At 40.7% G+C, this 22376-nt stretch overlaps 2 protein-coding genes across 6 annotated transcripts in view; both read right to left on the bottom strand.

The window, feature by feature from the left end:
• Window positions 1-7448: 7448 nt before the first annotated feature.
• On the bottom strand, window positions 7449-10010 carry tbx16 (T-box transcription factor 16). Its single transcript, XM_074671068.1, has 9 exons — window positions 9916-10010; window positions 9644-9800; window positions 9454-9556; window positions 8932-9096; window positions 8673-8819; window positions 8518-8588; window positions 8285-8373; window positions 7978-8185; window positions 7449-7887 (listed from the first exon to the last, which is right to left on the bottom strand). Exons 1-9 carry the CDS (start codon window positions 9929-9931, stop codon window positions 7449-7451), a joined length of 1395 nt encoding a protein of 464 aa, XP_074527169.1. The 5' UTR covers window positions 9932-10010.
• An 8272-nt stretch (window positions 10011-18282) lies between these two features.
• The window catches only part of cabin1 (calcineurin binding protein 1), a 43018-nt gene continuing 38924 nt past the window's right edge, over window positions 18283-22376 (bottom strand). For all 5 annotated transcript variants that reach the window (XM_074669578.1, XM_074669577.1, XM_074669579.1 and 2 more), the window contains 3 exons: window positions 21810-21968; window positions 19984-20186; window positions 18283-19892 (listed from right to left, as the gene is read on the bottom strand). In XM_074669578.1, coding sequence (XP_074525679.1) covers window positions 19740-19892; window positions 19984-20186; window positions 21810-21968 — 515 coding nt within the window. In that variant the 3' untranslated portion in view covers window positions 18283-19739. The remainder of the gene's footprint in view (window positions 19893-19983; window positions 20187-21809; window positions 21969-22376) is intronic.

The raw sequence follows: 22376 nt of genomic DNA, 5'->3' as shown, positions 1-22376 counted from the left end.
GTTTGAAATTGAACATTGCTACCTTGATGTAACATTTTGATGTGGCTGAAAGCAAATCAGTTAAGTTTCTGTTTGAAATGTGCATCTGACCTTTGTTTCCGCACTAACAAAAAAGTTAATTCAATTTAATAAAATTGTTTCGATTGATAACAAATGTTTTTTTTTTCATATAACAGTCATAAGTTGGAATAACATAATTGGTTTAAGTCCCGTGTGCTTAGTAATTTGATTAATTTCAAATCATCTCTTTGTATAAATCTAGCTGAAAATATAGACAAGCTCACCAAAAGTTTTCATACTTTTTTAAATATTCTCTGCAACCAAACTTTAAAACTGCTCCTTTACATTTCAAGAAAAATGATTTTAGCAAAGAATTTTTTGTTGTGACAGAGTTTTATGACTGTGAGTGAGGAAGTAACACAACGGATATGGGACCCTGCTGTACAGTTGGATGATGTGCAGTGGGCACAGGCTGTGCTCCATGGCATGGACAGGCTCTCTGTTACACATGGCATGAACTCGATGTCTGTGCTCCTCACGCCTCATTCACTCACTAAGCAAGAAAATCATGTTATCACAAAGCATGACATACGTCGCACTAACTTAAAGGTATATGTTAGGAACATTTTGTATAATAATTTATTCGTATTTACTTATATTTAAGTCAGCATAACATAATCATTTAGGCAACAAGTTTCCTTTTTTTTTAAAGTAAGGTCAAAATGTATTTATATGCTTACCTAGGACAACCTTTTCAAAGTTTTTTAGAGAGGACTTTCAGACACCACTGAGGCTTTGTGTCTAGTGTCTGAAAAAATGCAGTAGCAGCAAACACATGTTCTTATTACAGGAAAATTCAGTTAGAAGAAGTATAAATCAATCCAAGGATGGTTAATTGCCACCTGCTTATGTAAATCAATATTTGAAGAAAAAAAAAAGCCTGCAGGTTCCTGCTCCTCGATATTAGAAAAATAAACTGCTGCGTTTTTGGTATTTTATGGGAGTAAATGAGGAGTTTTAGGTTTTTTTTTTTTTAGATACTGCAGATTGACCAAATGGAAATGATCATGGCTTTGAGTTCTGGGAATTAGAAACATGACATCAGGGTCAAGTTGATTTCTTTGAAAGAGCTTCATTCAACAAAAAATAAAGAAAAAAAAAAAACTAATACAGTCCAGTTTTGGAAACAATTGATCTTAGAGGGAAAAGGCTTCTGTCTTGTGACTCAGCGTTCTTCAAATCAGTCTTTTAAAGTCAAACATGTGATCCAGGCTCTCTCCTGTTACATGTCTTCTTTTCTTTAAGTACAGTGAGTCAGTCTGCGGCTCTTTATTCCTCCCTGTCTCTTCCAGTTCCTCTCCATTTGTCCCTCCACTCCTCCAGCTTTATGAAGGCTGACTGCTGTTTTCCTCTCTGAGGCTGTTTCATCTACATCTGTTACCCCCCACCAGCCCTGAGAGTGCCCCCCTCCCTGCTTTGTTTCACACCATCATGCCAGCCCCCGTCATGTCGTCTGCTGGGCTCTGCTGACAGCAGCGCTGGACGTCCACCATCAACAATCCTCAGCTTTTATGTGTCACTCTTTTCATTCTGGCTGCAGGAGCACCTCTGGGATACTTAAGACATATGTCCTGCACTTAAGCACGTCAGCAGCCTTTACGGGCCTCTGAGTGCAGGTCGATCTGCTGCTCTTTGCTGGACCATTACCACGGCAGTTAAAGGGCCCAAATCACCCATTGATGTGCAGCTATGCAGATTAATCCCAGAGGAGCTGTGAATGTGTGTCGGGGGAATTTAACTAAGTGCTCACTTTCATTTTTGTTTCTCCTGCTGTGTCGGGAGTGGGCAAGGTCTACGGTCTGCTCAATAATTCACAGAGCACAAACTGGGTCACCTGTGGACACAGATCCAGGATCTCTTTCAGTGCAGTGAGACTTGTTTGATGGTGATGGACAAACGGCAGCAACAGAAGTAGTGATGGTGGAAGCATCAAACCAAAAACCACACAAAGTCAAAAAGAGAAAGTCTTTTCATGATTGGGGATTGGTGGACAAAGGAACAATCTGTACTGCTCTCAGTTTGTGTTTGTTTAAATCAAGGGTTTCATTCCCCACAAACATCACAGATACATGGAGAGGTTCACGTATCATTCTCATTTACCAGGCGCTGCTGGGAAAGTATAATCATGTATCAGATGTTATCATGAAACAACCTCTGGACGCTGTTAATACCAGAGCTTGTTCACTTAGTGAAGGTTGTGAGGAGGACTGAGAACCTCTCCCTCCAGTCGATACTCGAGCATCTATTCTTAGGTAAGTGCACCCTGAGAGCAGGACGTGAGGTGGATGAGGGTATGTTTCCCCGTTGATATGATGATAGCTGTTTGTTTCTGTCTATTAAAACTCCTGTGGAGGCTTTTTCTTCAGGGGAACAGTAAATTGCACTGTGTCAGATTGTGTGGTGCTGAAACCTGTGATGTTGTGTTTGTCATATATCATATTGTATAACATTGAACCATGTTGTGTCATGACATGCCACACTGTGCGGTGAGGTGTTGCGTTGTAACACACAGTATTGTACAAAGTGTCACTTCATGTAACATAGTATTATAAGATGTGTGGTGTTGTGTCATCTGTTATATAATGTATCATTTTGTGTGGTGTGGTGTTGTGTTATGGGGAGTTGATGCACAGGCTGGATCAAAGCATTTGGTGAGGGGCTGTGTTGCAACACACATACTGGTCTGGTATCATATTATTTTACCGTGCTGTATTGTATTGGGTCATTTTTTTATCCTGTGTTGTGTCATTTCATGTCATATTCTAACATGTAATGTGGTCATACGGTATGATGAGTTGAGTTATGTTGTTTCATTAATTTGTGAAGCTGTCATTCATCATATCGCAATGTGTAATGTGGCCTGGTATCCTTTCATTTTATGCATTAAAACCTTTCTTGACATACTATACCTTATCTTAATGTATCATATCAAATAATTTTGTATCATATTGTATTGTTTTTGAGCCGTATCATATCAGTTTGTTTCGTTTTATAAAGCAGTTAATTCTTTATTATATCATATAAATTTGTTTCATTTCATATCTAAAAAAAGAAGATATTGTAAATTGTAAATATTGTCTCAAATTGCATCATTTCATCCTATACCATACAGTTTGGTTTGGTACCGTACTGTATTTTGTACCTACAAAGTAAATCATCTAGCAGGACTATAGTGGGAATAGGGCAGGCTTTGAGCCTCCACACTTCAGCCCTGTTTCCGCCTATAAGTTCTGTTTGTTTTTTTCTCGGTAGAGCACACATTTTGTGCCGTCTCTGCTGACAAAATTCAGGTCCGGTCCCCAAATTACTGATCCATACTGTACCACTTTTTGGTGCCAGACATAGCAATCCAACCCTCAGTGGGGCTAGAAACACTGCAGTCCATTGATTATCAGAAGAATCATCATTTAACATATGTGGATGCTGTATTTATCCTTGTGGCACACAACCTTCCCTGGAACAGAACTTGATCAGCTTTGTAATGAAGAGCAACATGGCAGTTGTAGGGCACCAGCCTCAGCTGAGCTGTCTCTGATTGGGTAAACTATTCATCCTACATCTTCCAAACTGCTGAGAAAGAAAAGTTTCAACCCCTGTACAGTGTTTGCCTTTAGAGAAATCAACCATTCAGACTGAAGTCTTTTTTTTTAGCATGCAGTAAATATGTTTATCTCTGCAGGGAAAATGGCTTTTTTGGCTTGGTGTGTCCGTGGTGTCTTGTATGTCCAAAGCCAGCCTCTAGTGGACACTTGAAAAACTGCAGATTTCAGCACCACTGCATTTTTTCTTAGATTTTTACAGATGACGGTTACTGCTTAACCACACCATACCACACTTGTATCGTACAGTAATGTATAGCAAAGCATAGGTTTGTGCGTATCATATCCTATGATATTGTGATTGGGTAACACATGTTGACTTTTCATGTCAGATTGTACTTTTCTTATATCAGAACCTACTGTATTAGTTGAAAATGTATTTCTTCACTTTTATTTTAAAGGAGTTTTCTGAATTTGCTCATTTGGCTCATTTTGTCTCAAAATGAAGAAACTAAATTATTCCACGTCATTTTTACAAACTTTAAGAGAGTTACCTAATCTCATTCATTCAAAGTGTTTTACATCAAACAATCTTTTACAGTCGTTTCCTTCTCTGGTTTTGTATTTATCTGTAGAGTCAGAATGTAGACATGCTATAAGGATGATGGATCTATCACGAAGATATCCACAACAGGAAGTGAAACATTCAGCCCTGTACAGAGCAGCACAAGCTGTGAGCCAGAGATTTTCACTGAGGGACTTTCTTTGCCCACTTCTCCTGGATGAATTTTAATTATCATTGTTTGAGAGGGGGAAAGATGTCCTCAGGTAGATTTAATCTCTTAATACTTTTTCTGAGTTTGAACTTCATCCCACATTGACCTTCTCACCCAGCAGTAAAGTAAAGATCTCTCCGTTCTTATCCTCATTAAAGTGAGTTAATGAAGTGTGTGAAGCATGCAGCTGAGAAAACGGAGAGTGGTCCAAAGAAGCCCCAAAGATAATGAATCATGCTGAATAAAATCCACACCACACCAGATCCGCTCCTCAAGGATGACCCCTCCCCCTCCTCTTCTCTCCATCCCCCTGAACTTTACAACAGTCATTAGCAGCTCATATCCACCCAGGGTGGGGGCGATGGGCCCTGCCTGTGTTTTTCAGCTGTGAAAAGGGGCAGACAGCCCCTCATTTTCATGCTTTTTAAGGCTCATTGAGATGCAGAATGAGAGTGGTGCAATGCTTTATGATGCTGGTGGGTAAACATCAGCAGGTGAGCTGCAGTCACAGTAACACACAGTCTTTAATGCATGCTGGGCCTGTGGAAACTACAGAGGGCTGCTCATTAGATCAACAAAGAGGAAATACAAACAAACACAAGCAGAGGATGTGCTGCTCATCAGGGCCGGCTGAAGGAAGAGGCAGACAGATGTTCACAAACAGAAGAAGACACATTTACTCAGGCTACTTTATGTGAAACTGGTAAACAAAGATAAAAAGAAAGACTCAGACAGAAAGTTTGAGACCAACTTTCTGCTGAAGGACGGCTCGAGTTTAGGAACAAAAATATGATGTTTTAAGGCCAAAGTGGGCGGAAGACTGTGATTCTTAATTGGTTATCTCTGTTACTGACCATCTTACACACACACACACACACACACACACACACACACACACACACACACACACACACACACACACACACACACACAAAGGTGATACTTCAAGCATGCATCAACAGACACTATCAACGAGTATTAAAGGAAGTGAGCAGACAGCACATATACCATGAGCAGCTGGGAGTTATGGATATTTCAGCAGAGTACAGGAGGTTAACTGAGACCTTTTCAACAACCGGTCCAGTTTTCATGCTTTGGTCTGGACCTAGACCTTATCTGCTAGCCTGTATTAACATGCCTTACTAGTTTTAGAGATTAGTTTCAAACCATCCAGTTGTTTTATAAGATTTTTTGGACTTAGCCTGATTTGTAACAACAACCTGAAATTTAATGAAAAAAAGGAAAAAGTGTTGTGCTTAAAATGTAATAAAAATGTAATTAACCTGGAATGTAATAGCTGAATCAAAATGTAATGATGCTGAGCCCAAAACATGGTTACTTGTTCCATTTTTGATCAGTTATTACATTTGGGTTTTATTCATACAATCCAATCATTCACGTGAGCTGAGCTGTGTCTCTGATTGGACATGCAGACGATCCTAATGTAATCTTAACTGCCAAGTTAGTAAAAAAAATCACTCACAGTACAGAGTGTGCTGATAGTGAAATTAGTGTTTCAGACCCAAGCCTTTTGAACCAGGTTGTAAACATGTTTTTTAATGCTATAAAACTCGGTCTTTTGCTTGATGTGGTTTCTGGTCTTTCTACAGCCAGCCTCAAGCAGATCCTCCATGAACAGCAACTTGTAGCACTGCTGCAAAGGCTTCATGTTTCCAAACCTGATGTTGCCCCTTGGATTTATTACATTGATAATTGCATTTCAGGCTCAGCACATTTGTTACAGTATGGACCAGTTCTTACATGTTGGGTCGTTGTTATGACTCAGGCTCTAACAGGAATGGACAGAATTGGACATGAGTTCATACTGAATCCTTTTCATGAATGACAAAAGGTATCAAGACATATGGCTTAAGTAAGGATGGAGCATGCTAAGTTCAGGACAAGATGACATACAGCATGTTTTAGAAACAGCCTTGTCCTTTAGTTACTGTGGCAGATTCCTGAAGAAAAGAGGATGAATCTTGTTTTTTTCTTTTTCGAAAAGCCACTTGTTCAGGGCGCTGGTATGGCCAAGCTGTTAAACCTTTATCGCCAAACTTATCATATTTGATCCATGAGTTCTAAAGACGCCTACCTCTTCAACATGATAAATAGTTCCCTTTAAACCTGTATTTTTTTTTTTTAGGATTATCATTCCACTACAGGCAGCTTAAATTGTGTTTTGACCCTTGAATCTAGCACTCAGATGAAATTGTAATTGTTACTCATATTTTAAAATAAGTATTTTACATTTTATCATATTATATATTTACAAAAAAAAAATGCAAAAACCACCCAATGCATCAAATGAGATACAAAAAATGTATCATAAACAAAATTATTCAGCAACATTATTTTGTGAATTTTGTTAAAGGGATGGATATGTGTCTCAGTTAAAAAAAAAAAAAAAAAAAAAAGAAAATCGCTGTTTTTTTTTGTTTTTTTTTAAGGTTAAGACTTCAAAGAGTTAAGGTTTCACACTCAATGAGGTCTGGCCTCTTTCCTGCAAGTCAGTCCCTACTCTCGTCATGTTATTGGCTTTTACCACCAACCTCTTCTCTAAACAAAGACATTGAAAGACCAAAAACCACAACAGCAACAAGAAAATACTTTCAGCATGAAAAGGAAGTTCTTTTGTTCCACAGTGAGCCCTAAAGTCACAAAAAACTTTATTTACAAAAGAACCTTAATAATCTACTTAAAGAATATCCTGAAGCAAAGGTGCTTTAATAAAAAAATCAAAGTGTGTAGCTTTAAGTTTTTTTATTTTTGATCACATCACAGTTTTAAGACAGACTTCATTGCACACTTAAGTTTTATCTCTTCTTTTATAAAAATAATATTTACACTTGCAGATGAGATGAAATACAAAATAAATACACAACCTAACAACAAAACAGTCAACATGGAGCAGCACACTTAAATCTCAGTCAGCACAGCCGGAGTCTGAATCCTGTGGCTCAGCAGCTTCAGCTCCTTCCTGTGGAAGTTCAGTTTGTTTCTGTGGACATGCATCCCTTAAGCTGCAAGTGTTCATCAGCGTCTCAAAGTTTCTCTCTGTCAGATCAGCACCTCACCAGCAGGAATAAGAGAAGAGCGGGTACTGACTCCACTCTGCCACGTTGCCATGGTGATAGCTGTGATGCACAGCCTGTGTAGTGTAGTCGGCCGTCAGGTGATGAGGAGGTGGGTACTGGGCAGGTCCGGGGCCGCTCCACTGGCCCAGGGTCTGCTCGGCTCCATACGGGCTGTAGATGTGGTGGCTGATCACTCCAGGTTTGCCGGGCTGAGCCATGCTCATGTTCAGGACCCCTGTGTAGTCCTGGGGGCCCGGGATGTGCTGAGGGCCACATGTTGAGTGGCCGATCTCATGCGTCCGGTGCTTTGAGGAGTCGTGATCCGGGACAGTAGCGATGTCAGGGACTCTGGACTCAAAGCTGCTGCGTCCTGATCCACTGCTGCTGCTTCCAACGCTGGAGGATGGAGACGGAGACTTCCCGTACTCGTGGAACCTGAAGAGAAGAAGAAAGATCAGCTTTTTCCCTCACAACAACACCAGCTCTACTCTTTACTCTTTTCAGCATCTCTGTGTCAGCGCTCACCTGTACGGCTGATAGGAGGCAGCGGCAGGAACCAGCTGCTCTGCGTTGTACATGTCCCTGTGGTCAGGCCCTGCAGGAGAGTCAGTCCTCACACTGTGATCCCTCTCTGCAGCCCACGGAGAGGAGCGCTCCTCTTTGACTGCTCCAGCATCTTTCCTTTTGGGTAGGTCTCCTTCTTCTGCATCGTAACCCTCGTATTTACAGTAATCTGGAAAAAAACAAACAAAAACAGGAGTTTAACTTCGAGAAGTCCAGGGGTAAGAAGCCGGAAGATTAACAGGAGGATTTGAGAGTTTGAGAATAAGACCTGATGGACTGTCCTCCTCAGAGTCCTGGTTCAACATGTCTGACATCCTGGCTCGTTTCTCCAGACAGCTGGGGTTTTTGTTTGCACGCCTGCAACAGCACACACAAAAAAAGTTGGTAAAAATTAATGCAATCTTTATTCTAAATCCTGATTACAAATTAACAACTCTTTCTCACACCTGGCTCCCCTTTAACATTTCCATCAGTTTTAATTATTTAGAACTCATTACCCACCTTTTCTTGTTGGTGCCTTCCTCCCGGAAACCTTTTGCAAACGGGTTGTGATCAATTTTTAGTTTTGTGATCTGTAGGTGGTAGAATCAGGACAGTTAGTATGTGAAATATTTAACCTTGATTTCACATTTTTTCCTTCAGTGACGCAGCCTCACCTTGGTGTTCTGGTACGCAGTGACTGCTGTAAAAGAAGTCTCAGGGAAGGTGAAGGTCTGAAAAACACTCCAACGGGCACTGAACAGGTCGTCGGCCTGGACGAGGTGGAAGCGCGGGTGGTAGCGATGCATGGAGTGCAAAATAATCTGCAGGGAGAAATAGAGGAGTTAAACCAGAGCACATGACAGACTGGATTTAACGCTTCCACTTCTTTAACCCCTTCACCAAGGTCTTCTCATCAGAAGTAGATTCACTTACATGTCCGTGCTGGTCAAGCGTGTTGTTGGTGAGCTTCAGCTTCAGGAAAGAGATGGATTGCTTCATCCAGTGACTTCCCGGGGCCGGGGAGTCCGGGTGAAGGTAAGTCCTGCAGGGAGGCTGAGGCTCTGCTTTCCCTGCCACCTCCCATTTCTCTTTATTCCACTGCAGGAAGGAGACAGAGAGTTAGTCAACGTGTCAGAGAGGAAAAGGTGATTCACAGAACGAGCTTCATCTTCCTCCTTCTCCCCCAGAGGAGGTGTGAGAGCAGGACGGCAGAGTGGAGAGTCTGCTGGCCTGCACCACCCACAGAGACAGGGGGTAGTACAGTGGGTCCTCAGCAGGGGATAGAAAAACAGGAAGAGATAGCACCCTTTGATGTATGATGTCAGGGGAGAGGAGGGGGGATAAACAGGGGGGTCATGTCTGGAGATTCTGGAGACCATGAAGGAAGATCTACACCCAAAGCCAAGTCTACTCTAACTCAATATGATCATTATATACACCTTTAAAAGAGCTCACCTTATATCTGAAACCATCCTCAGGAACCATGTCCACCATCAAGATGTACTTTGCACAAGGAATGAGTCCAGAAAGATTCACTTTACAGTGTGGGAACATCCTCCTGTAGGTCAGAAAGGAAAATATGAGTTTTCAGGAGAAGAACAGAAACAGGAGATACAGAAGAAGATGGCGATGTGACTGTTTTTACCTTCCAGGTTTAGTGATTATCATCTCTGTTCCAATGTCACTGAAGGTCCTCCAGAGTTCAGGGTCCTCCAGAGTCATCCTGATGTTACCCTGAATATAAGCATCGGGTCCTGCTGCCATGGAGGAGGGAGGAGGGCCGCTGAAGTTTGACTTTAAGTCTGGAAGGAGAGCAGAAGAAGTTTATAGTCAAATGTCTTCAGTGCAGTCAGTGTTAGAGATCAGTAAGTTCAGGTAATGATAAGTCTGGTTGGACATAAATGGAGAGTCACTCACCTCTGATGGACTGCATGCTTCAAGTTGAGCTGTTAGCACAGGAAAAGCTCGATAAAGGTTCATGCACTGAGGGCCAAAAGCAATCCAAGGTCAGTGGTATCCAACAAAACCTTCAGCTCAGATCTCTTTGTTTTCCAGCCGCATGTGGAAAAAACAGAGAAGAGAAGAAAAGCTAGGTCCAGCAATAGTCACTCAGATCCATCAGAGTCTTGCAGTAAGAGGTGACCATGACTTTTAAGGGGGCCCCCAGAGTGGGAGGGGTCAGAGAAGCCATTCCCAGGCTTTGAAGTGGCACAATGATGAGTCAGGTCCCCGCTGTGATTGGAGGCTGCGGGAAATCAAAGAGACTTGACAAAGTCTTGATACCGTCCCCACAGGAAGGGGGACGGAGGAAATGCATCTTTATTAACTGCTAAGAGACTTTAAAACAAATATGGACGCACTTCCCTGCTGCAGTTCAGGGCAGCAGCGGCACCAGAAGCTGTGTAAATATCATTCACACAGACATAAGCGCACACAGAAACAGTATTTAGACTGTCGGTGAGACGTGTTTGATAACCAATGTAGAACATTTAACACAACATGTAGGATAACCAGAGATGGAAAACACTGGTCTCTGCTTAAAAGTAAAAGCAACTAGGGGAAGGAAGAAGTCCTCACACCTCTAATTTTATCTAAAATCAAAGGTTATACACCATAGAAATGTTGTTGAAGATAAAATCCTTCATTAAAAATGTTCCCCGGGATAAAAAAGCAAAAGTACTTCAGAAGCATCAGAAGTTTTACTTAAGGGCCATTCCAGAGAAATATGCATGAAACTGTTGGATCATTATCTCATTGCATTAATGTTTTATCACTTTAAGCATATGCATGCAAATATGGGGCTCTTTTATATGTATTTATATTTTACTTTACATACTCAGGGGTAGCTTGATAATCTCTCTATTTGGATTAATAAAGCCATATTGAGATAATATTATCCATTTAATGTATGAATGGATTATATTTTGCCTGAAGTCAGAAAAGTAGTCTAAGACTAAAGCTGTATCCACATGTGGTGGAGGAAAAATACACATTAGTGTCTCAGAAGAAAACAGCAGTGCTTTACCTTCTTGCAGTAATTGTTGCACTTGCCCTTTAAATGAATCATAAATGAGATAAAAACACAATATGATGTTGAAATCCATAACCCCCTTTACACTCTTCCACATCCTGAGCCTTGTCCACTTTAGAGAAATGACTCAGTGGGAGGGAAAGTCAGTGTAAAGCCATAATGGTGTAATGACAACATGAACTCTGTCTTCAGGTAACCCTCACCTGAGGGCGTGAGCAGCCAGCACTGATGTAAGGAGGGAGGTGGGGCTGTTGTGTATTGGGGTGTCTAGACAGGCCCATGCTCTGATAGATAATCTCATTAGGCCAGTTTCCCTTGAAGGGGACAGTTTCTTCATGTGGAGAAAGGTTCGTGTATAGGCAGGCAATTAACAGCCAGTTAGCACCACATGCCCAAGTCAGCTCTGAATGGGACAGGAGGGCTGTGAGAATAAAGACCCGCACCAACAAGCACCAAGCGTCCTCCCAGCATCCACGTCTGGTTGGTACTGTGTTTAAAGAGCCAAAACAAATGCTAAACATGGCGAGCGTTAGCATAGAGGAACAAAATCCAGGCATGAACATTTGAATTGAAGCAACTTTCACGTCATTCAAGCGCTCTGCTAGCATAAACACACCACTTCCACTTCCATTTCTCATTGTATTCTCAAGTCTGTGGGCTGAATACAATGCCTCCTGTTAGCTTGGCTCTCTGACTGCAGTGCACAAAGGGTAAAATTGCTTATGTGTTACCATACGGATGACAGGTTACATGCTACAACAGGGAAGCAACCATGCTAACCAGTCTAACTCACTGTAAGAATGTGGAGCCAAATGTGTGAAAATGTAAAAAAAAAATATCTCAAAATTAAGGGCATCTCTTTCCAATGCACAAGGCGTTATCCACCGGCGAGTATGGCTTATTTCCAGTTTAATCTAAGAAAGCATGTAATTTGCTGGTTACCATAGAGTGCTGTGCTAACTTAATATACCACTGAATGTTACATGTCAAAACATCCAAAACTGTTCATTTTCGTTGTTGCTGAGTTGTTTGTGCTAATGTTTTTGATTTTGGCTTAATTCTTTACGCGCTGTACACAATGATGTTAAAATACAAAGAAGTCCTTTCAAAGACGGGATGACAGCTCTTTCAGCAACCACCACTCTATGGTGAAGAGGATGTAAAACATATTGAATGTACTGAATTGTACAATTGTTTGTGTGTTCTGTGATGAAAATTAAAATTCTGCCAGAAAAACAAAGTTACTGCAATGTGTGCTAACTGCTACCATATTTTTGTAGTTTCCTTTTTTAAGTTAGTGTCAAGCTACTACTAGGCTTTTGTATTTGTTGGTAAATTGGGAGCTTCTCATGTACCAAAATGATTTAAAACTTAAATCTTGAATCTCTTGTGGGAGAATAATGTAAATGTGTGTGTGTGTGTGTGTGTGTGTGTGTGTGTGTGTGTGTGTGTGTGTGTGTGTGTGTGGGTTTGGTTTTGGAAGTTGAATTTTTGCTGGAAAACCTAAATTATATTGCTGTGTTAACTGCTGGAATATCAATGCAATTTCCAATATATGTTAGCATCAAGCTAGCGCTAAGTGTCCTATATTGTGTTTGGTATATTAAAAGATGTTTAACATGTTAAATGTATTGAAAATGAATCTTAAGTGAGAGTTATTCACATTTGTTTGTGTATTCAGTGATGAAAGTTGAAATTCTGGCAGAAAACCAAAGTTATTTCATTGTATGCTAACTGCTCGCATACCAATGCAGTTTCCCTTTGTATGCTAGCGTCAAGCTAGAGCTAAGTTTTTGTATATTTTTGGAACATTAGGGGCTCCTAATGTACAGAAACCGTGTAAAATCTACAATAAGATGTGTAAAATGTTGAATGTATGGAACATGAATCTCTTGTGAGTGAGTTGGACTCACACTAGGGAGTTCTCATTTGTAGCCTTGTTTTTTGTAGCCTCATACTTTAATAAAAGTCCAAACACATGAAGTGAGAGGTATGTACACATGAGTAAACTTACTTTAAAGTATGATTGACCTGAAGCAGGATGGAGTCACAACATTAAACCCATAAGCAAGGTTTCAGGCTCAGGCTAGCTTGTATTAGCTAATTACCTCAAAAGTTGCAAAGGAATGATATCATTGACAGACACTTAAGCCAAGTCCAGTAAACACCTTATCTATTTAATCTCTGCCTTCATAACACATGACACTTTCTAACATTTCTTTTGATAAAAGGAAATGCCAAAACATGTGGAAGTGATTCGTGCATAGAGCCCATTAACGATGAGGAGTCTTAACAGCAATTTGCCGCCTTCGAACGAGCCTTAAACGCAAGCACTCTGCAGAATCAGCAGTTAAGTGTGCATAAAGAGATCTTCACTCCTAAAAGTCCTCTCTGTGAAAATATTGACCTTCCTTTTAACACGTTTGTGTGTGGTTGATGCAGAATAAAAAGGATAATAACCTCCAGCTTGTAATGATGCACTTAAAGCTGCAGACGTCTTGAACGCTGAAGGCCCTGATGCAGCACTTCCCCCACCTCCTAGGTGGTGCAGCATTGGCCTTGGGGAAACGCGACGTGTTTCTATCCTCTACATGTGAAACCAGTTGTTGAGGAGTTATTCGTCACAGGTCCAGTGTGGCTGTCCTCACCTGGAGCGCAGCTGAGAAGGATCATCTCCTTGAACTATTTAAAAAAAAAAATCAGAGGAGGGTCAGAGAGGTCATGCAGCTGTCTGAGAGTTTAAGAGGAAAGATTGTGTTAGAGAAATGAAAGCTCTGAGGTTTATTTCAGTTTCTGCAGCAGAGTGTGAGCTGAGGTGTACGTTTCAGCAGCAGCAGTGTTAATCCCATAATGGACTGGGTCTGGAGGTGGCAGGTGTGACTGGTGAAGGAAGGCTTCATGGATACACAGCCTGAGGGGAAAGTCAGGGGCAGAGAGGCCTGACAGGAAGCCTCAGGGATATTTGGACAGGATGACACATGAGGAGAGAGATGAGGAGAAGACTCGATGGACCACAGAGCAAAAACATGGCGTTAAATATATTATAGGATACATCTGTTCACTAACATTTGAGCTCATTTCAACAGTTTGAATCTCCACATCTAACGTCTGATTCCACTTTCCTTGTCCTCCTCGATCACCTTGTTTTCGCAGTGATGTTTCACCTCCCAGGTGTCAGTCTTTGGCCATTTGCTTTAACTGCACAGATCCTCCTTGTGCTCCTCAGTTAACAGCTGCCAATATACAGCCAGGGCCTGGGGATCAGACGGCTCTCTAGCAGCCCAATAAAGAGCCCCCGGAGTGGACTGACGAGAAATCTCACACCTTTCGCTCACATTAGCCATGCAGCATGCCCTTTTGATGCTTAATTGGCCACTTTGAGGGGTTTGTGGAGATAGCAGCAGCACCCGACGGCTGGAAACAACACAGGCTCACAGGACAGGAGAAATGCCATCACATGAAAACATGTCAAGGTTTATTATAATGTGACTTAATCTGATTCTAGACACTGTGTTAAAAGCTCAGCAGGGAGCTTTTATCCAGTGATGCAAATACGTGCAGAAAAGGAAATCTCTACTTTTGTAACAACAGAAGAGAAACCATCTAAAAACATACATAAGAATCAAAAAATGAAGCAGACTGAGAAACTTCCTGTCCTCTTCCCTCTCCTGGCTCCACAAAACCTGATCTCACATGCACCAAACTGGAGGCCTGCCACATTTGGTCACCTGATAAGAAAACAAACCTCAAATCTAGCTTGCCTGGCAAAGGGGGCAAATGACAACTTCACAGCACTTCATAAGAAACTCCTGGAAGTTGCTAATGAAGACTAATGACTTCCCTCGTGTCGGAGACTTCACACCACCGTGTACGAGCCCTTTGACCACAAAGTCAATGTGGTCAGTGGGGTGGTCTGCCGGCCTACGCTCCTCTGGAAGCAGCATGGAGGCTTGGAAATGATACTTTGTCAGGAAATAGAGTTCAGGAAATATAATCTGGTTTATTAATCATTTGTCTTTCACCTGTCTTGTAGTTTTTCAGGTTTTAAAGGTTTAGATCAGACCTGCTTTTGTTGCTAAAGCAGGTGGTGTTTCAGGTTGTTAAGGTGGTAAAACCCTTTGAGGAAAACTTTTTTACACATGGCTTTTCTTTCTGGAAGTTAAATATAAATTTTCAGGCATTTATTTGTAACCTCATAAATGTTTGAATTAGTGGTCAAAGCCAAACAATAGTAAAAAAAAAAAAAAAAAATCTTATCAATAGCCAGTTGGGTTCAACATTTAATTAAATTTTCTTGTTTTGCTCTCAGAGGTCAGGCTTCCTGGAAATAAACTTGACTGTCCAGAAATGAGCTGTGACTGTTGTGTGGTCTCTGCTGGTGACAGAAATGATGCCGTGTGGCTACGTGGAACCATCACCTCTTCAAAGAGCGCCTGACGAACAGCCTGTGACGGGTGTTATACCTCAAAGCACCAGGGTCATTGTGAACGCCCCCTGATGATTTCCCCAACTGGTGTATGACAACACTTTTCCAACATCTTATTTCATCCACAGCATAAAGGTACACTTGAAATAGTCTTCTTGTCTCCTGAATCTGACAGGCTGGAGAAGGATGGTACCAGTTAATTTGCTGTCTTCTTGGAGTCACTGTGACATGGTCAAAAGTGTAAAACAAAAATTTAGTCAACTCTAAAACACACTTCACATGCTTATTACAGGTTTTTTTTTGGGAGATGTGGTCAAATTGGATAAAATAAATAAATAAAAAGTCTCAATCACACATTGCTATTTGAATATAATTCAGGCTGTTTTGCATCATCCTATCACATTTCCAGAAGATGTAGTTTGCTGATTAGAGTGCTGTTGGTGAATGCAGGAACTGTTTCACAAAGTTTTTTTTTTGAAGATATTTTGAGCCCATGCTGGGATTTCCACTACAGAGTCATGTCTGTTTTAACTCTCTGATGCATCAAATATGAAAGTCAAGTGTGTCAAGATTTCTCCTGAAGTGTTTTATTTTTCAGAATGGGAAAGAAAAAGAGTTTGTTGTTGTTGTTGTTGTTTTCTTTTCATCAATTTGCAGACATGGACTTGCCCTGAGCATTTAACATAAACATTTGAGAGTACTGTGAATTTTATATAAATTTTATTTTTCAAAATTTTAATTCCATAAATAATGATTTTTCTTTTATGTTTTGTAAAACAATTTCACACATTTTCACACATTATAACTTTTTGATATAAACTTAGTGTTGCTTAATATCCACTTCAGTGCTTACATGGTTAATCGTAATTTACTCCTTATTTATAACAAAAATTTCAAAAATAATAGACTCATACCCTTACTTTGATGTTACTGTATGTCATCTTATTTTTTTTTACCTCTTGAGTTCTTTTGGAGTTGAAGGATTGACAGGGTATGCCAGCAGGGGTCATCAGATGCAGCTGTCTGGGGGTCATCTTGGAGTCAGAGAAAATTGACCTGCAGTTGCAGCGACTGACCACTGAATGAAGCTCAAAGGAGATGAGCAGCAGAGAGCACTCTGGAGGCTGATGTACAGCTTAACTATAGAGACTACCGCAATAAGGAGAAAATGACTTTTAAATAGGTGTCCACTGCAGAAATCACTGCGCACCAGAGTATTAAAAGCACCGGATCACAGCCATCCAGTGTTTGTTTGTTCCTTGTTTTTATTGTTAGCTTTTAATGATTTAATGGAGATGATGAGCTCCAAATACTTTTTAAAAAATTTCTGCTAAAGAACATTATTCTGTAATTACTCCCCTTTATGCAATAGTTAATTCAATTAATTATCAATTATTGTCTAACAGTACCCAATATCTTCAGCAGTCACACAGTGATGAAACTCTTCAGTTTCATCTACCAAGGGACTCTGTCTCATTGTAGTGCCTTTCATGCTCACTAAGGTTACATACTTGGAGCAGTTTGGTGAGAGATAACCACCTTTTGTTTTTGTTTTTTAACATGACAACATTCTGTTGTGTATGCCACTACATGAAATGTGCTGCTAGCCTGATATTTAACAACATTTATATTTTACAAATATTTCCTGGTTTTAACATTTAATATATAGTCTTTGCATTATTCTACTTAAATATAGGGTTTAAATCATGGGCAAACTGTGTTTTAAACTATTTTCAATCACTGATTTACTTCTGATAAGTTGTTTTTCTGTGCAGCCACTGTAAGTGTAAAGCTCTTTAGGAAAGACTGACCTTTGACAAGAATAACAATAAATGGAAACTTGCATCGTCTCCAGCCCCTTTAAGCTAAAATCACACAGCACCATTCAGAGTTAAAACAATCTCCTCACTCTGAAGGAGTAACGCAAAGGGACCGGAGCATCACCGAGAGGAGGCGGTTTTCACTAAATTTAAAGAAAAAGTACAAACCAGAGGAGAGGAGGTCATGCAGTTTGTTTTTATGTGGCACACTAAAAGCAATTCAAGTGAACTTTCTCATTAGTTATATTTTAATTAAAGTTTCCTTCAACCTCCTGAGACCTGAACTTTGGTCTGTTGTGCATTTTTTATTTCTCCTTGCTATTTGGGATAGGTAAGACCTAATAAGTGTAATAAGTAAACTTGGTCTTTGTACAAGAAGTTATTAGTTATGAGCTCACTATTAGTTGTTATTACCTATATGTTACTTCAATTCGCTTTTTTTTTTTTTTTTTTTAAATGAAACAAGTGCAATGTTTTGACACCACTAAAAGATAACATAGGCAGTGTCCCGAAATGTGGCCAATAGATCAAAGTTTTTAAAAAAATGAGGTACTGTCCACACATGTGGACGCTGGGTCTTAGGAGGTTAAATCTTCTCGCCAAAGGAAACAACAGATCAGCAACTGATTCTGACCCAGCTTGTGTCGAGCACTGGCCTCATCACGTAATCGAATTAACAATGCTGTCTAAAATATAAACTGTACACACACACACACACACACACACACACACACACACACACACACACACACACACACACACACACACACACACACACACACACACACACACAGGAGCGGGATGTGTTGATTTGTGTCTCAGAATAAACCAGAGTTAGCAACCGGGCCCTCAGGCTCCTCACCATTCTTCTCAGAAAGCCCAGGAGCTATGAACTGAGTTCATCCAAACAAAACCACGTCTCATTGGATCAAGACCCCCGTGGAGAACACGCTCTGCAGCTTTCGATGATTCTTTGAAGTAACACACGCAGAACAGTGAATGTGTTTCTCAAATATATTTTGGTTTGACATCTATAATGCATTCAGTCCAGACATAGAGAACAGTTCCCCTCAGCAGGCCGGGCTCAGGGGCTTCAGCCTGCTCACCTCAAAACGTGGTACATTCCCAGAAGCTCAGCAGAACAATAGAAAACTATTTTACAACAAAAAATAAAGAAAAGCTATCAAAGAAAATACAAAACAATATCTTTTTTTCAACAAGGGTGATAGTTTACAATTATTCATTTGTGTTCCTTTTAAAAATGATTTGTAGACAGCTTTCAAGAAACACAATCAGTAAATATCTTTCTTTGTATAGAAAACAATCTGTAAAAAACATTCTTTTGTCTTCTCTGAGTTAAGAGTTGTGACAAATTTACCCAAAGTTTCTAAGGAAAGGCATCAGTATTAGAAAGTCTTCCTCATGCATTTCAATCCCTCTCGTGTAGAGCATCTGCTAACAGCGAGTTGTTTCCTGCAGTTTGAATCCGAAGTGACCCTCCTCTTAATGTTGACGCTCTCACACATGCACACACTCCCCGAGCTTAATGCCTGTTAAAGCCAAACATGTTGGAAAGATTCGTGGATCGTTGAGTGTAGAAAAGCTAATTTGTAATAACTGAAAGCTCTTTTCGTTTCATTCAGATCAGTGCTGGTGACAGGACACTTCCTGGTTTGAACTGTTCCTCTTAGCTACAAATGCACACAGAAGAAAGAAAAATGTATAGAAGACAAAATATAACCAGAAATACAGTGAGTACAAAAATAGCACAAAGGTAAGTGCTAAAAGAAAGCATCCCAAATATTAAGTGTAAACATTTCCAATCTGCTACAGGTTGTGAGGCTGCGTGGATGCTCAGCTCCACGGACGAACCTCGAGTGCAGCCGATTGTCCAGGATTCACCTCCGTGTTCACTGAAGTATGTCATGTATCGATGTCCTGCAGACGAAATTCTCATGCCAAAGTAAAAGTTTAGAGTGGAGGACAGCAGGTTCATGCTGCCGAGTGTCAGTTCAGACTGAGGCACCTCAGATCGACGAGTTCTCAGACCAGGGTTTAGCTGCGGCTCAGAGGTTTAGCAAACACTGTTAAAAAAATAGATGCATAAATACGGGACCGATAGGCGATAAAAGGCTGACTGTCCTGTGTTTCCGGATTCTGCTGGGTGCAGCTCCGTAAGCTGATGTGTGATATGCATAAATGGCACGTTACAGACATGCTGTGGGACTGAAGCCATCATCGCCTGTCACGTGCACCCAGAGAGCAACACGGTGACATGACAGGCGATGAGAATACTGCATCTTATTTTGTAATGCACGTGACAGAACAATAGCATCAACAAAGACAGCTGCAGAGACGTGTACCATTCCTTTTTTTTTTAAGACAGGGGTCGGGGTTTGGCAGAGCGAGGCGGCAGAACGGCCGACCTCGTTCAGTTCGAGCGTGCACACAGAGCCTTCAGAGCTCAGATGTCCATGTAGTCATCCTCCTCTTCCTCCTCGTCGGACTCACTCTCCAGAGACGACTCCTGGCTAGACGTCTCCTGCACCTCGAGCGCCGGCTGGCTCAGGGTGTCCTTTTTGACTGTGGCTGCAGACTGAGATGACAGAATGACGTTCTGTGCAGGAGGAGACAGCAGGGGGCACTGTTGAGTCTTAAATATGTTAGCTCACTGGCACATAACGTGTTGAGAAAGAGACGGTGCATACCTTAAGTCTTTGTTTGGTTTCCTCTGAGATGCTGCCTTTGGGGGAGAGGAGTGTGGGTGTTGGGGGTGTTACGGTGATTTCTGGTGGAAACTTGGTGACGGTGGACGGGATGAAAAGCTTTGGCATGTTGGGAGGGACCCGGGAGCGGATTCTGTTGGGGTCTGGAAGCTTTGACTGCTCATTGCTGGCGTACTGCTGCTGGTCTGAAGAAGAAAAGAGAAAATGTTGACGCGCATAACGCTTAATCTACACAGACTGAGTCACTGAGTGCTCTGTCTACTCCACTCAACTTTATTTCTTTAAAACTTTTTATACAAACAAATGACCTAAGATCTCAGGGATTAAAGCCAAAAAGAAAACGTCAATTTATAAAACAACAGCTTTTTGAGGTTAGATTAGATTATGACATATGTGGACTATGTATTTTATTATAATTATAACAGTGGAATAAGAAGCCTCCTCTATTCTTGACCTTAACCAGCCTAAAGTAGTAACAATATAGAGATACCCTCAAACAAGTTACCGAAGTTACAATATAAACACATCAGACTTTGGTCTGGAGGAACTAATGAAAAAAATCTACTTCACAAAATTTCAGCTTTAGAGAATATTAATTTTATCTTTATCTGAAATGCATTATTATTTTGTTCCTCATTTTATTTTTATTGCTGCAGTTGGAGCTAATCCCATTTACTGAAGCTGGATACCTTGTGAATTCCAATGACGTCATTTTTTGGCATTATTTTTATTATTTTAGGGCACATATTTGACCCATTCAGTCGTTCAAAGTAAATAAGTAAAATAATTCTAGCTTGTTGAGCTAATATGCTATGTAAGAAATTAAGCTAGTGCTAGCTTGTTGAGCGAATATGCCATGTAAGAACTGTGTTGTCAAACGGTCCAGTTCAAAGCTGTTTCACGTGGCGCGGTGCTCTGTAGATGTGTGTTATCACCTGTGGTCCTGTCCGAGCCAGTCACCGACAAAGCTTTAACGGTAAACTCCGTCACGTTACGAATTGCTAATTCCTGGTATTCTTCTTGGGTCGGTAAATAAATTACACACCAAAGCCCGAAATAAATGTCCGACACGACACGACAGGCAGAGCACGCTGATGCTCGCTACCACAATAAAAGCCTCCTACACAGAGCAGACTTCACAAAGCAGATTTAAGGTTTGTGACTATGGCCTACACTGAAATTCCACACAGATGCAAACCTGCACTTGTGTTACAGGATGCAGATACAAACGGACATTAAAAACAGCAGTCCGCTCCACTTTTTTTTTTGATTGACACTGACGGAAAATACAACAATTCTGAAATTGACGAAAATCCTGTGAGAACTTTAATTCCAGAAATCTTTATAAGAGAAGCGAACAGACCCATAATTTAAAAAAAATGTGAGAACTGAATCTCCAAACGTTTAACTTAAAAATAACGAATTAATTATCATTAGGAACACAAAATAAAACAAAGTTAACTCAAGGCAAAAAGTTAAGTTGACTGTCTGATTTATTTGACTCTGCAGGTTCTAGTCCCTTCAAGATCTTATTTAATCCGCTCTGAACAGTGGAGGTGGAAACTCGTAGAATGTCAAATTACCTCAAAATAAAAGACAGATTAGAAAGAACGTTTAACTTTATTCTTAAAAACACAGAAAGCTGCTCATTTGGATTTTCATGCAACAGATTTTTTAAGTTTTGAGGATCGTGTGGTCAAGGGAGAAACATTGATGTATGAATTCTCTCAATGAGAAACATCAATTACACGTTCTATTTGAATTTTGTGTGCTCTGCTGTGAACCAGAACCAGTGTCACCCCTCTGACCTGGGCATGTTTGTGCGGTGCTACATGTGGCGGTCTCTTCCTGAAACCAGCCGGCTGCTGACTCCTGCCCTTGGGAAACAGTGGCCAGTTTCATCTGCTGACAAAGGTGTGACTCCTGCTGGCGGTATGAAAGTCCCTCTGAGGGCTCCTCTCGCTCCTCTGTGCAGAGAGAGAAAAACAAAACCATTAGAGAACTAAACTATGAGCACTTTTATTTTGAAATCACTGACATCTTATGAATGAGTGGATCTTTTGAAAAAAAAAAACTAATGTTTAGAGAGGATCTATCTCCTGTTGCTTTATGTGGAGAATAAATCACTCACATTTCTGTGCTCAGTGTTCAGATTTTATGAAATAAAAAGGAACAAACCTGAAAAATGTGGCGTTACGGGGAGTTTAACATGTAAAGAGGACTGTGAAACACCCTCACAATTACACTCTGACATACTGTATGAACTCAGTGCTCATTGTGCTCCTGCAGCTCAGACAAAAATCAAAACAAAAATGATATAATACTCTTCCTCACTAGTGTCGCCTTGGTAACCATTACATAATACATAGTGCTGC

This window comes from Halichoeres trimaculatus, unplaced genomic scaffold (assembly GCF_033239565.1).
Source record: "Halichoeres trimaculatus isolate MK-OKI-2021-1 unplaced genomic scaffold, fHalTri1.1 fHalTri1_scaffold_5, whole genome shotgun sequence".
NCBI lineage: Eukaryota > Metazoa > Chordata > Actinopteri > Labriformes > Labridae > Halichoeres > Halichoeres trimaculatus.
Note: the sequence above shows the minus strand (reverse complement) of the source record. Positions and strands in the feature narration are given on the sequence as shown.

Excerpts from the sequence above, each read along its gene's own strand:
- tbx16 (XM_074671068.1), bottom strand. Across the intron at positions 9,097-9,453 it reads AGGATGGTTTCAGATATAAG|TGGAATAAAGAGAAATGGGA; the intron begins GTGAGCTCTTTT and ends TCCTTCCTGCAG. Across the intron at positions 7,888-7,977 it reads GCCTCCTATCAGCCGTACAG|GTTCCACGAGTACGGGAAGT; the intron begins GTGAGCGCTGAC and ends TCTTCTCTTCAG.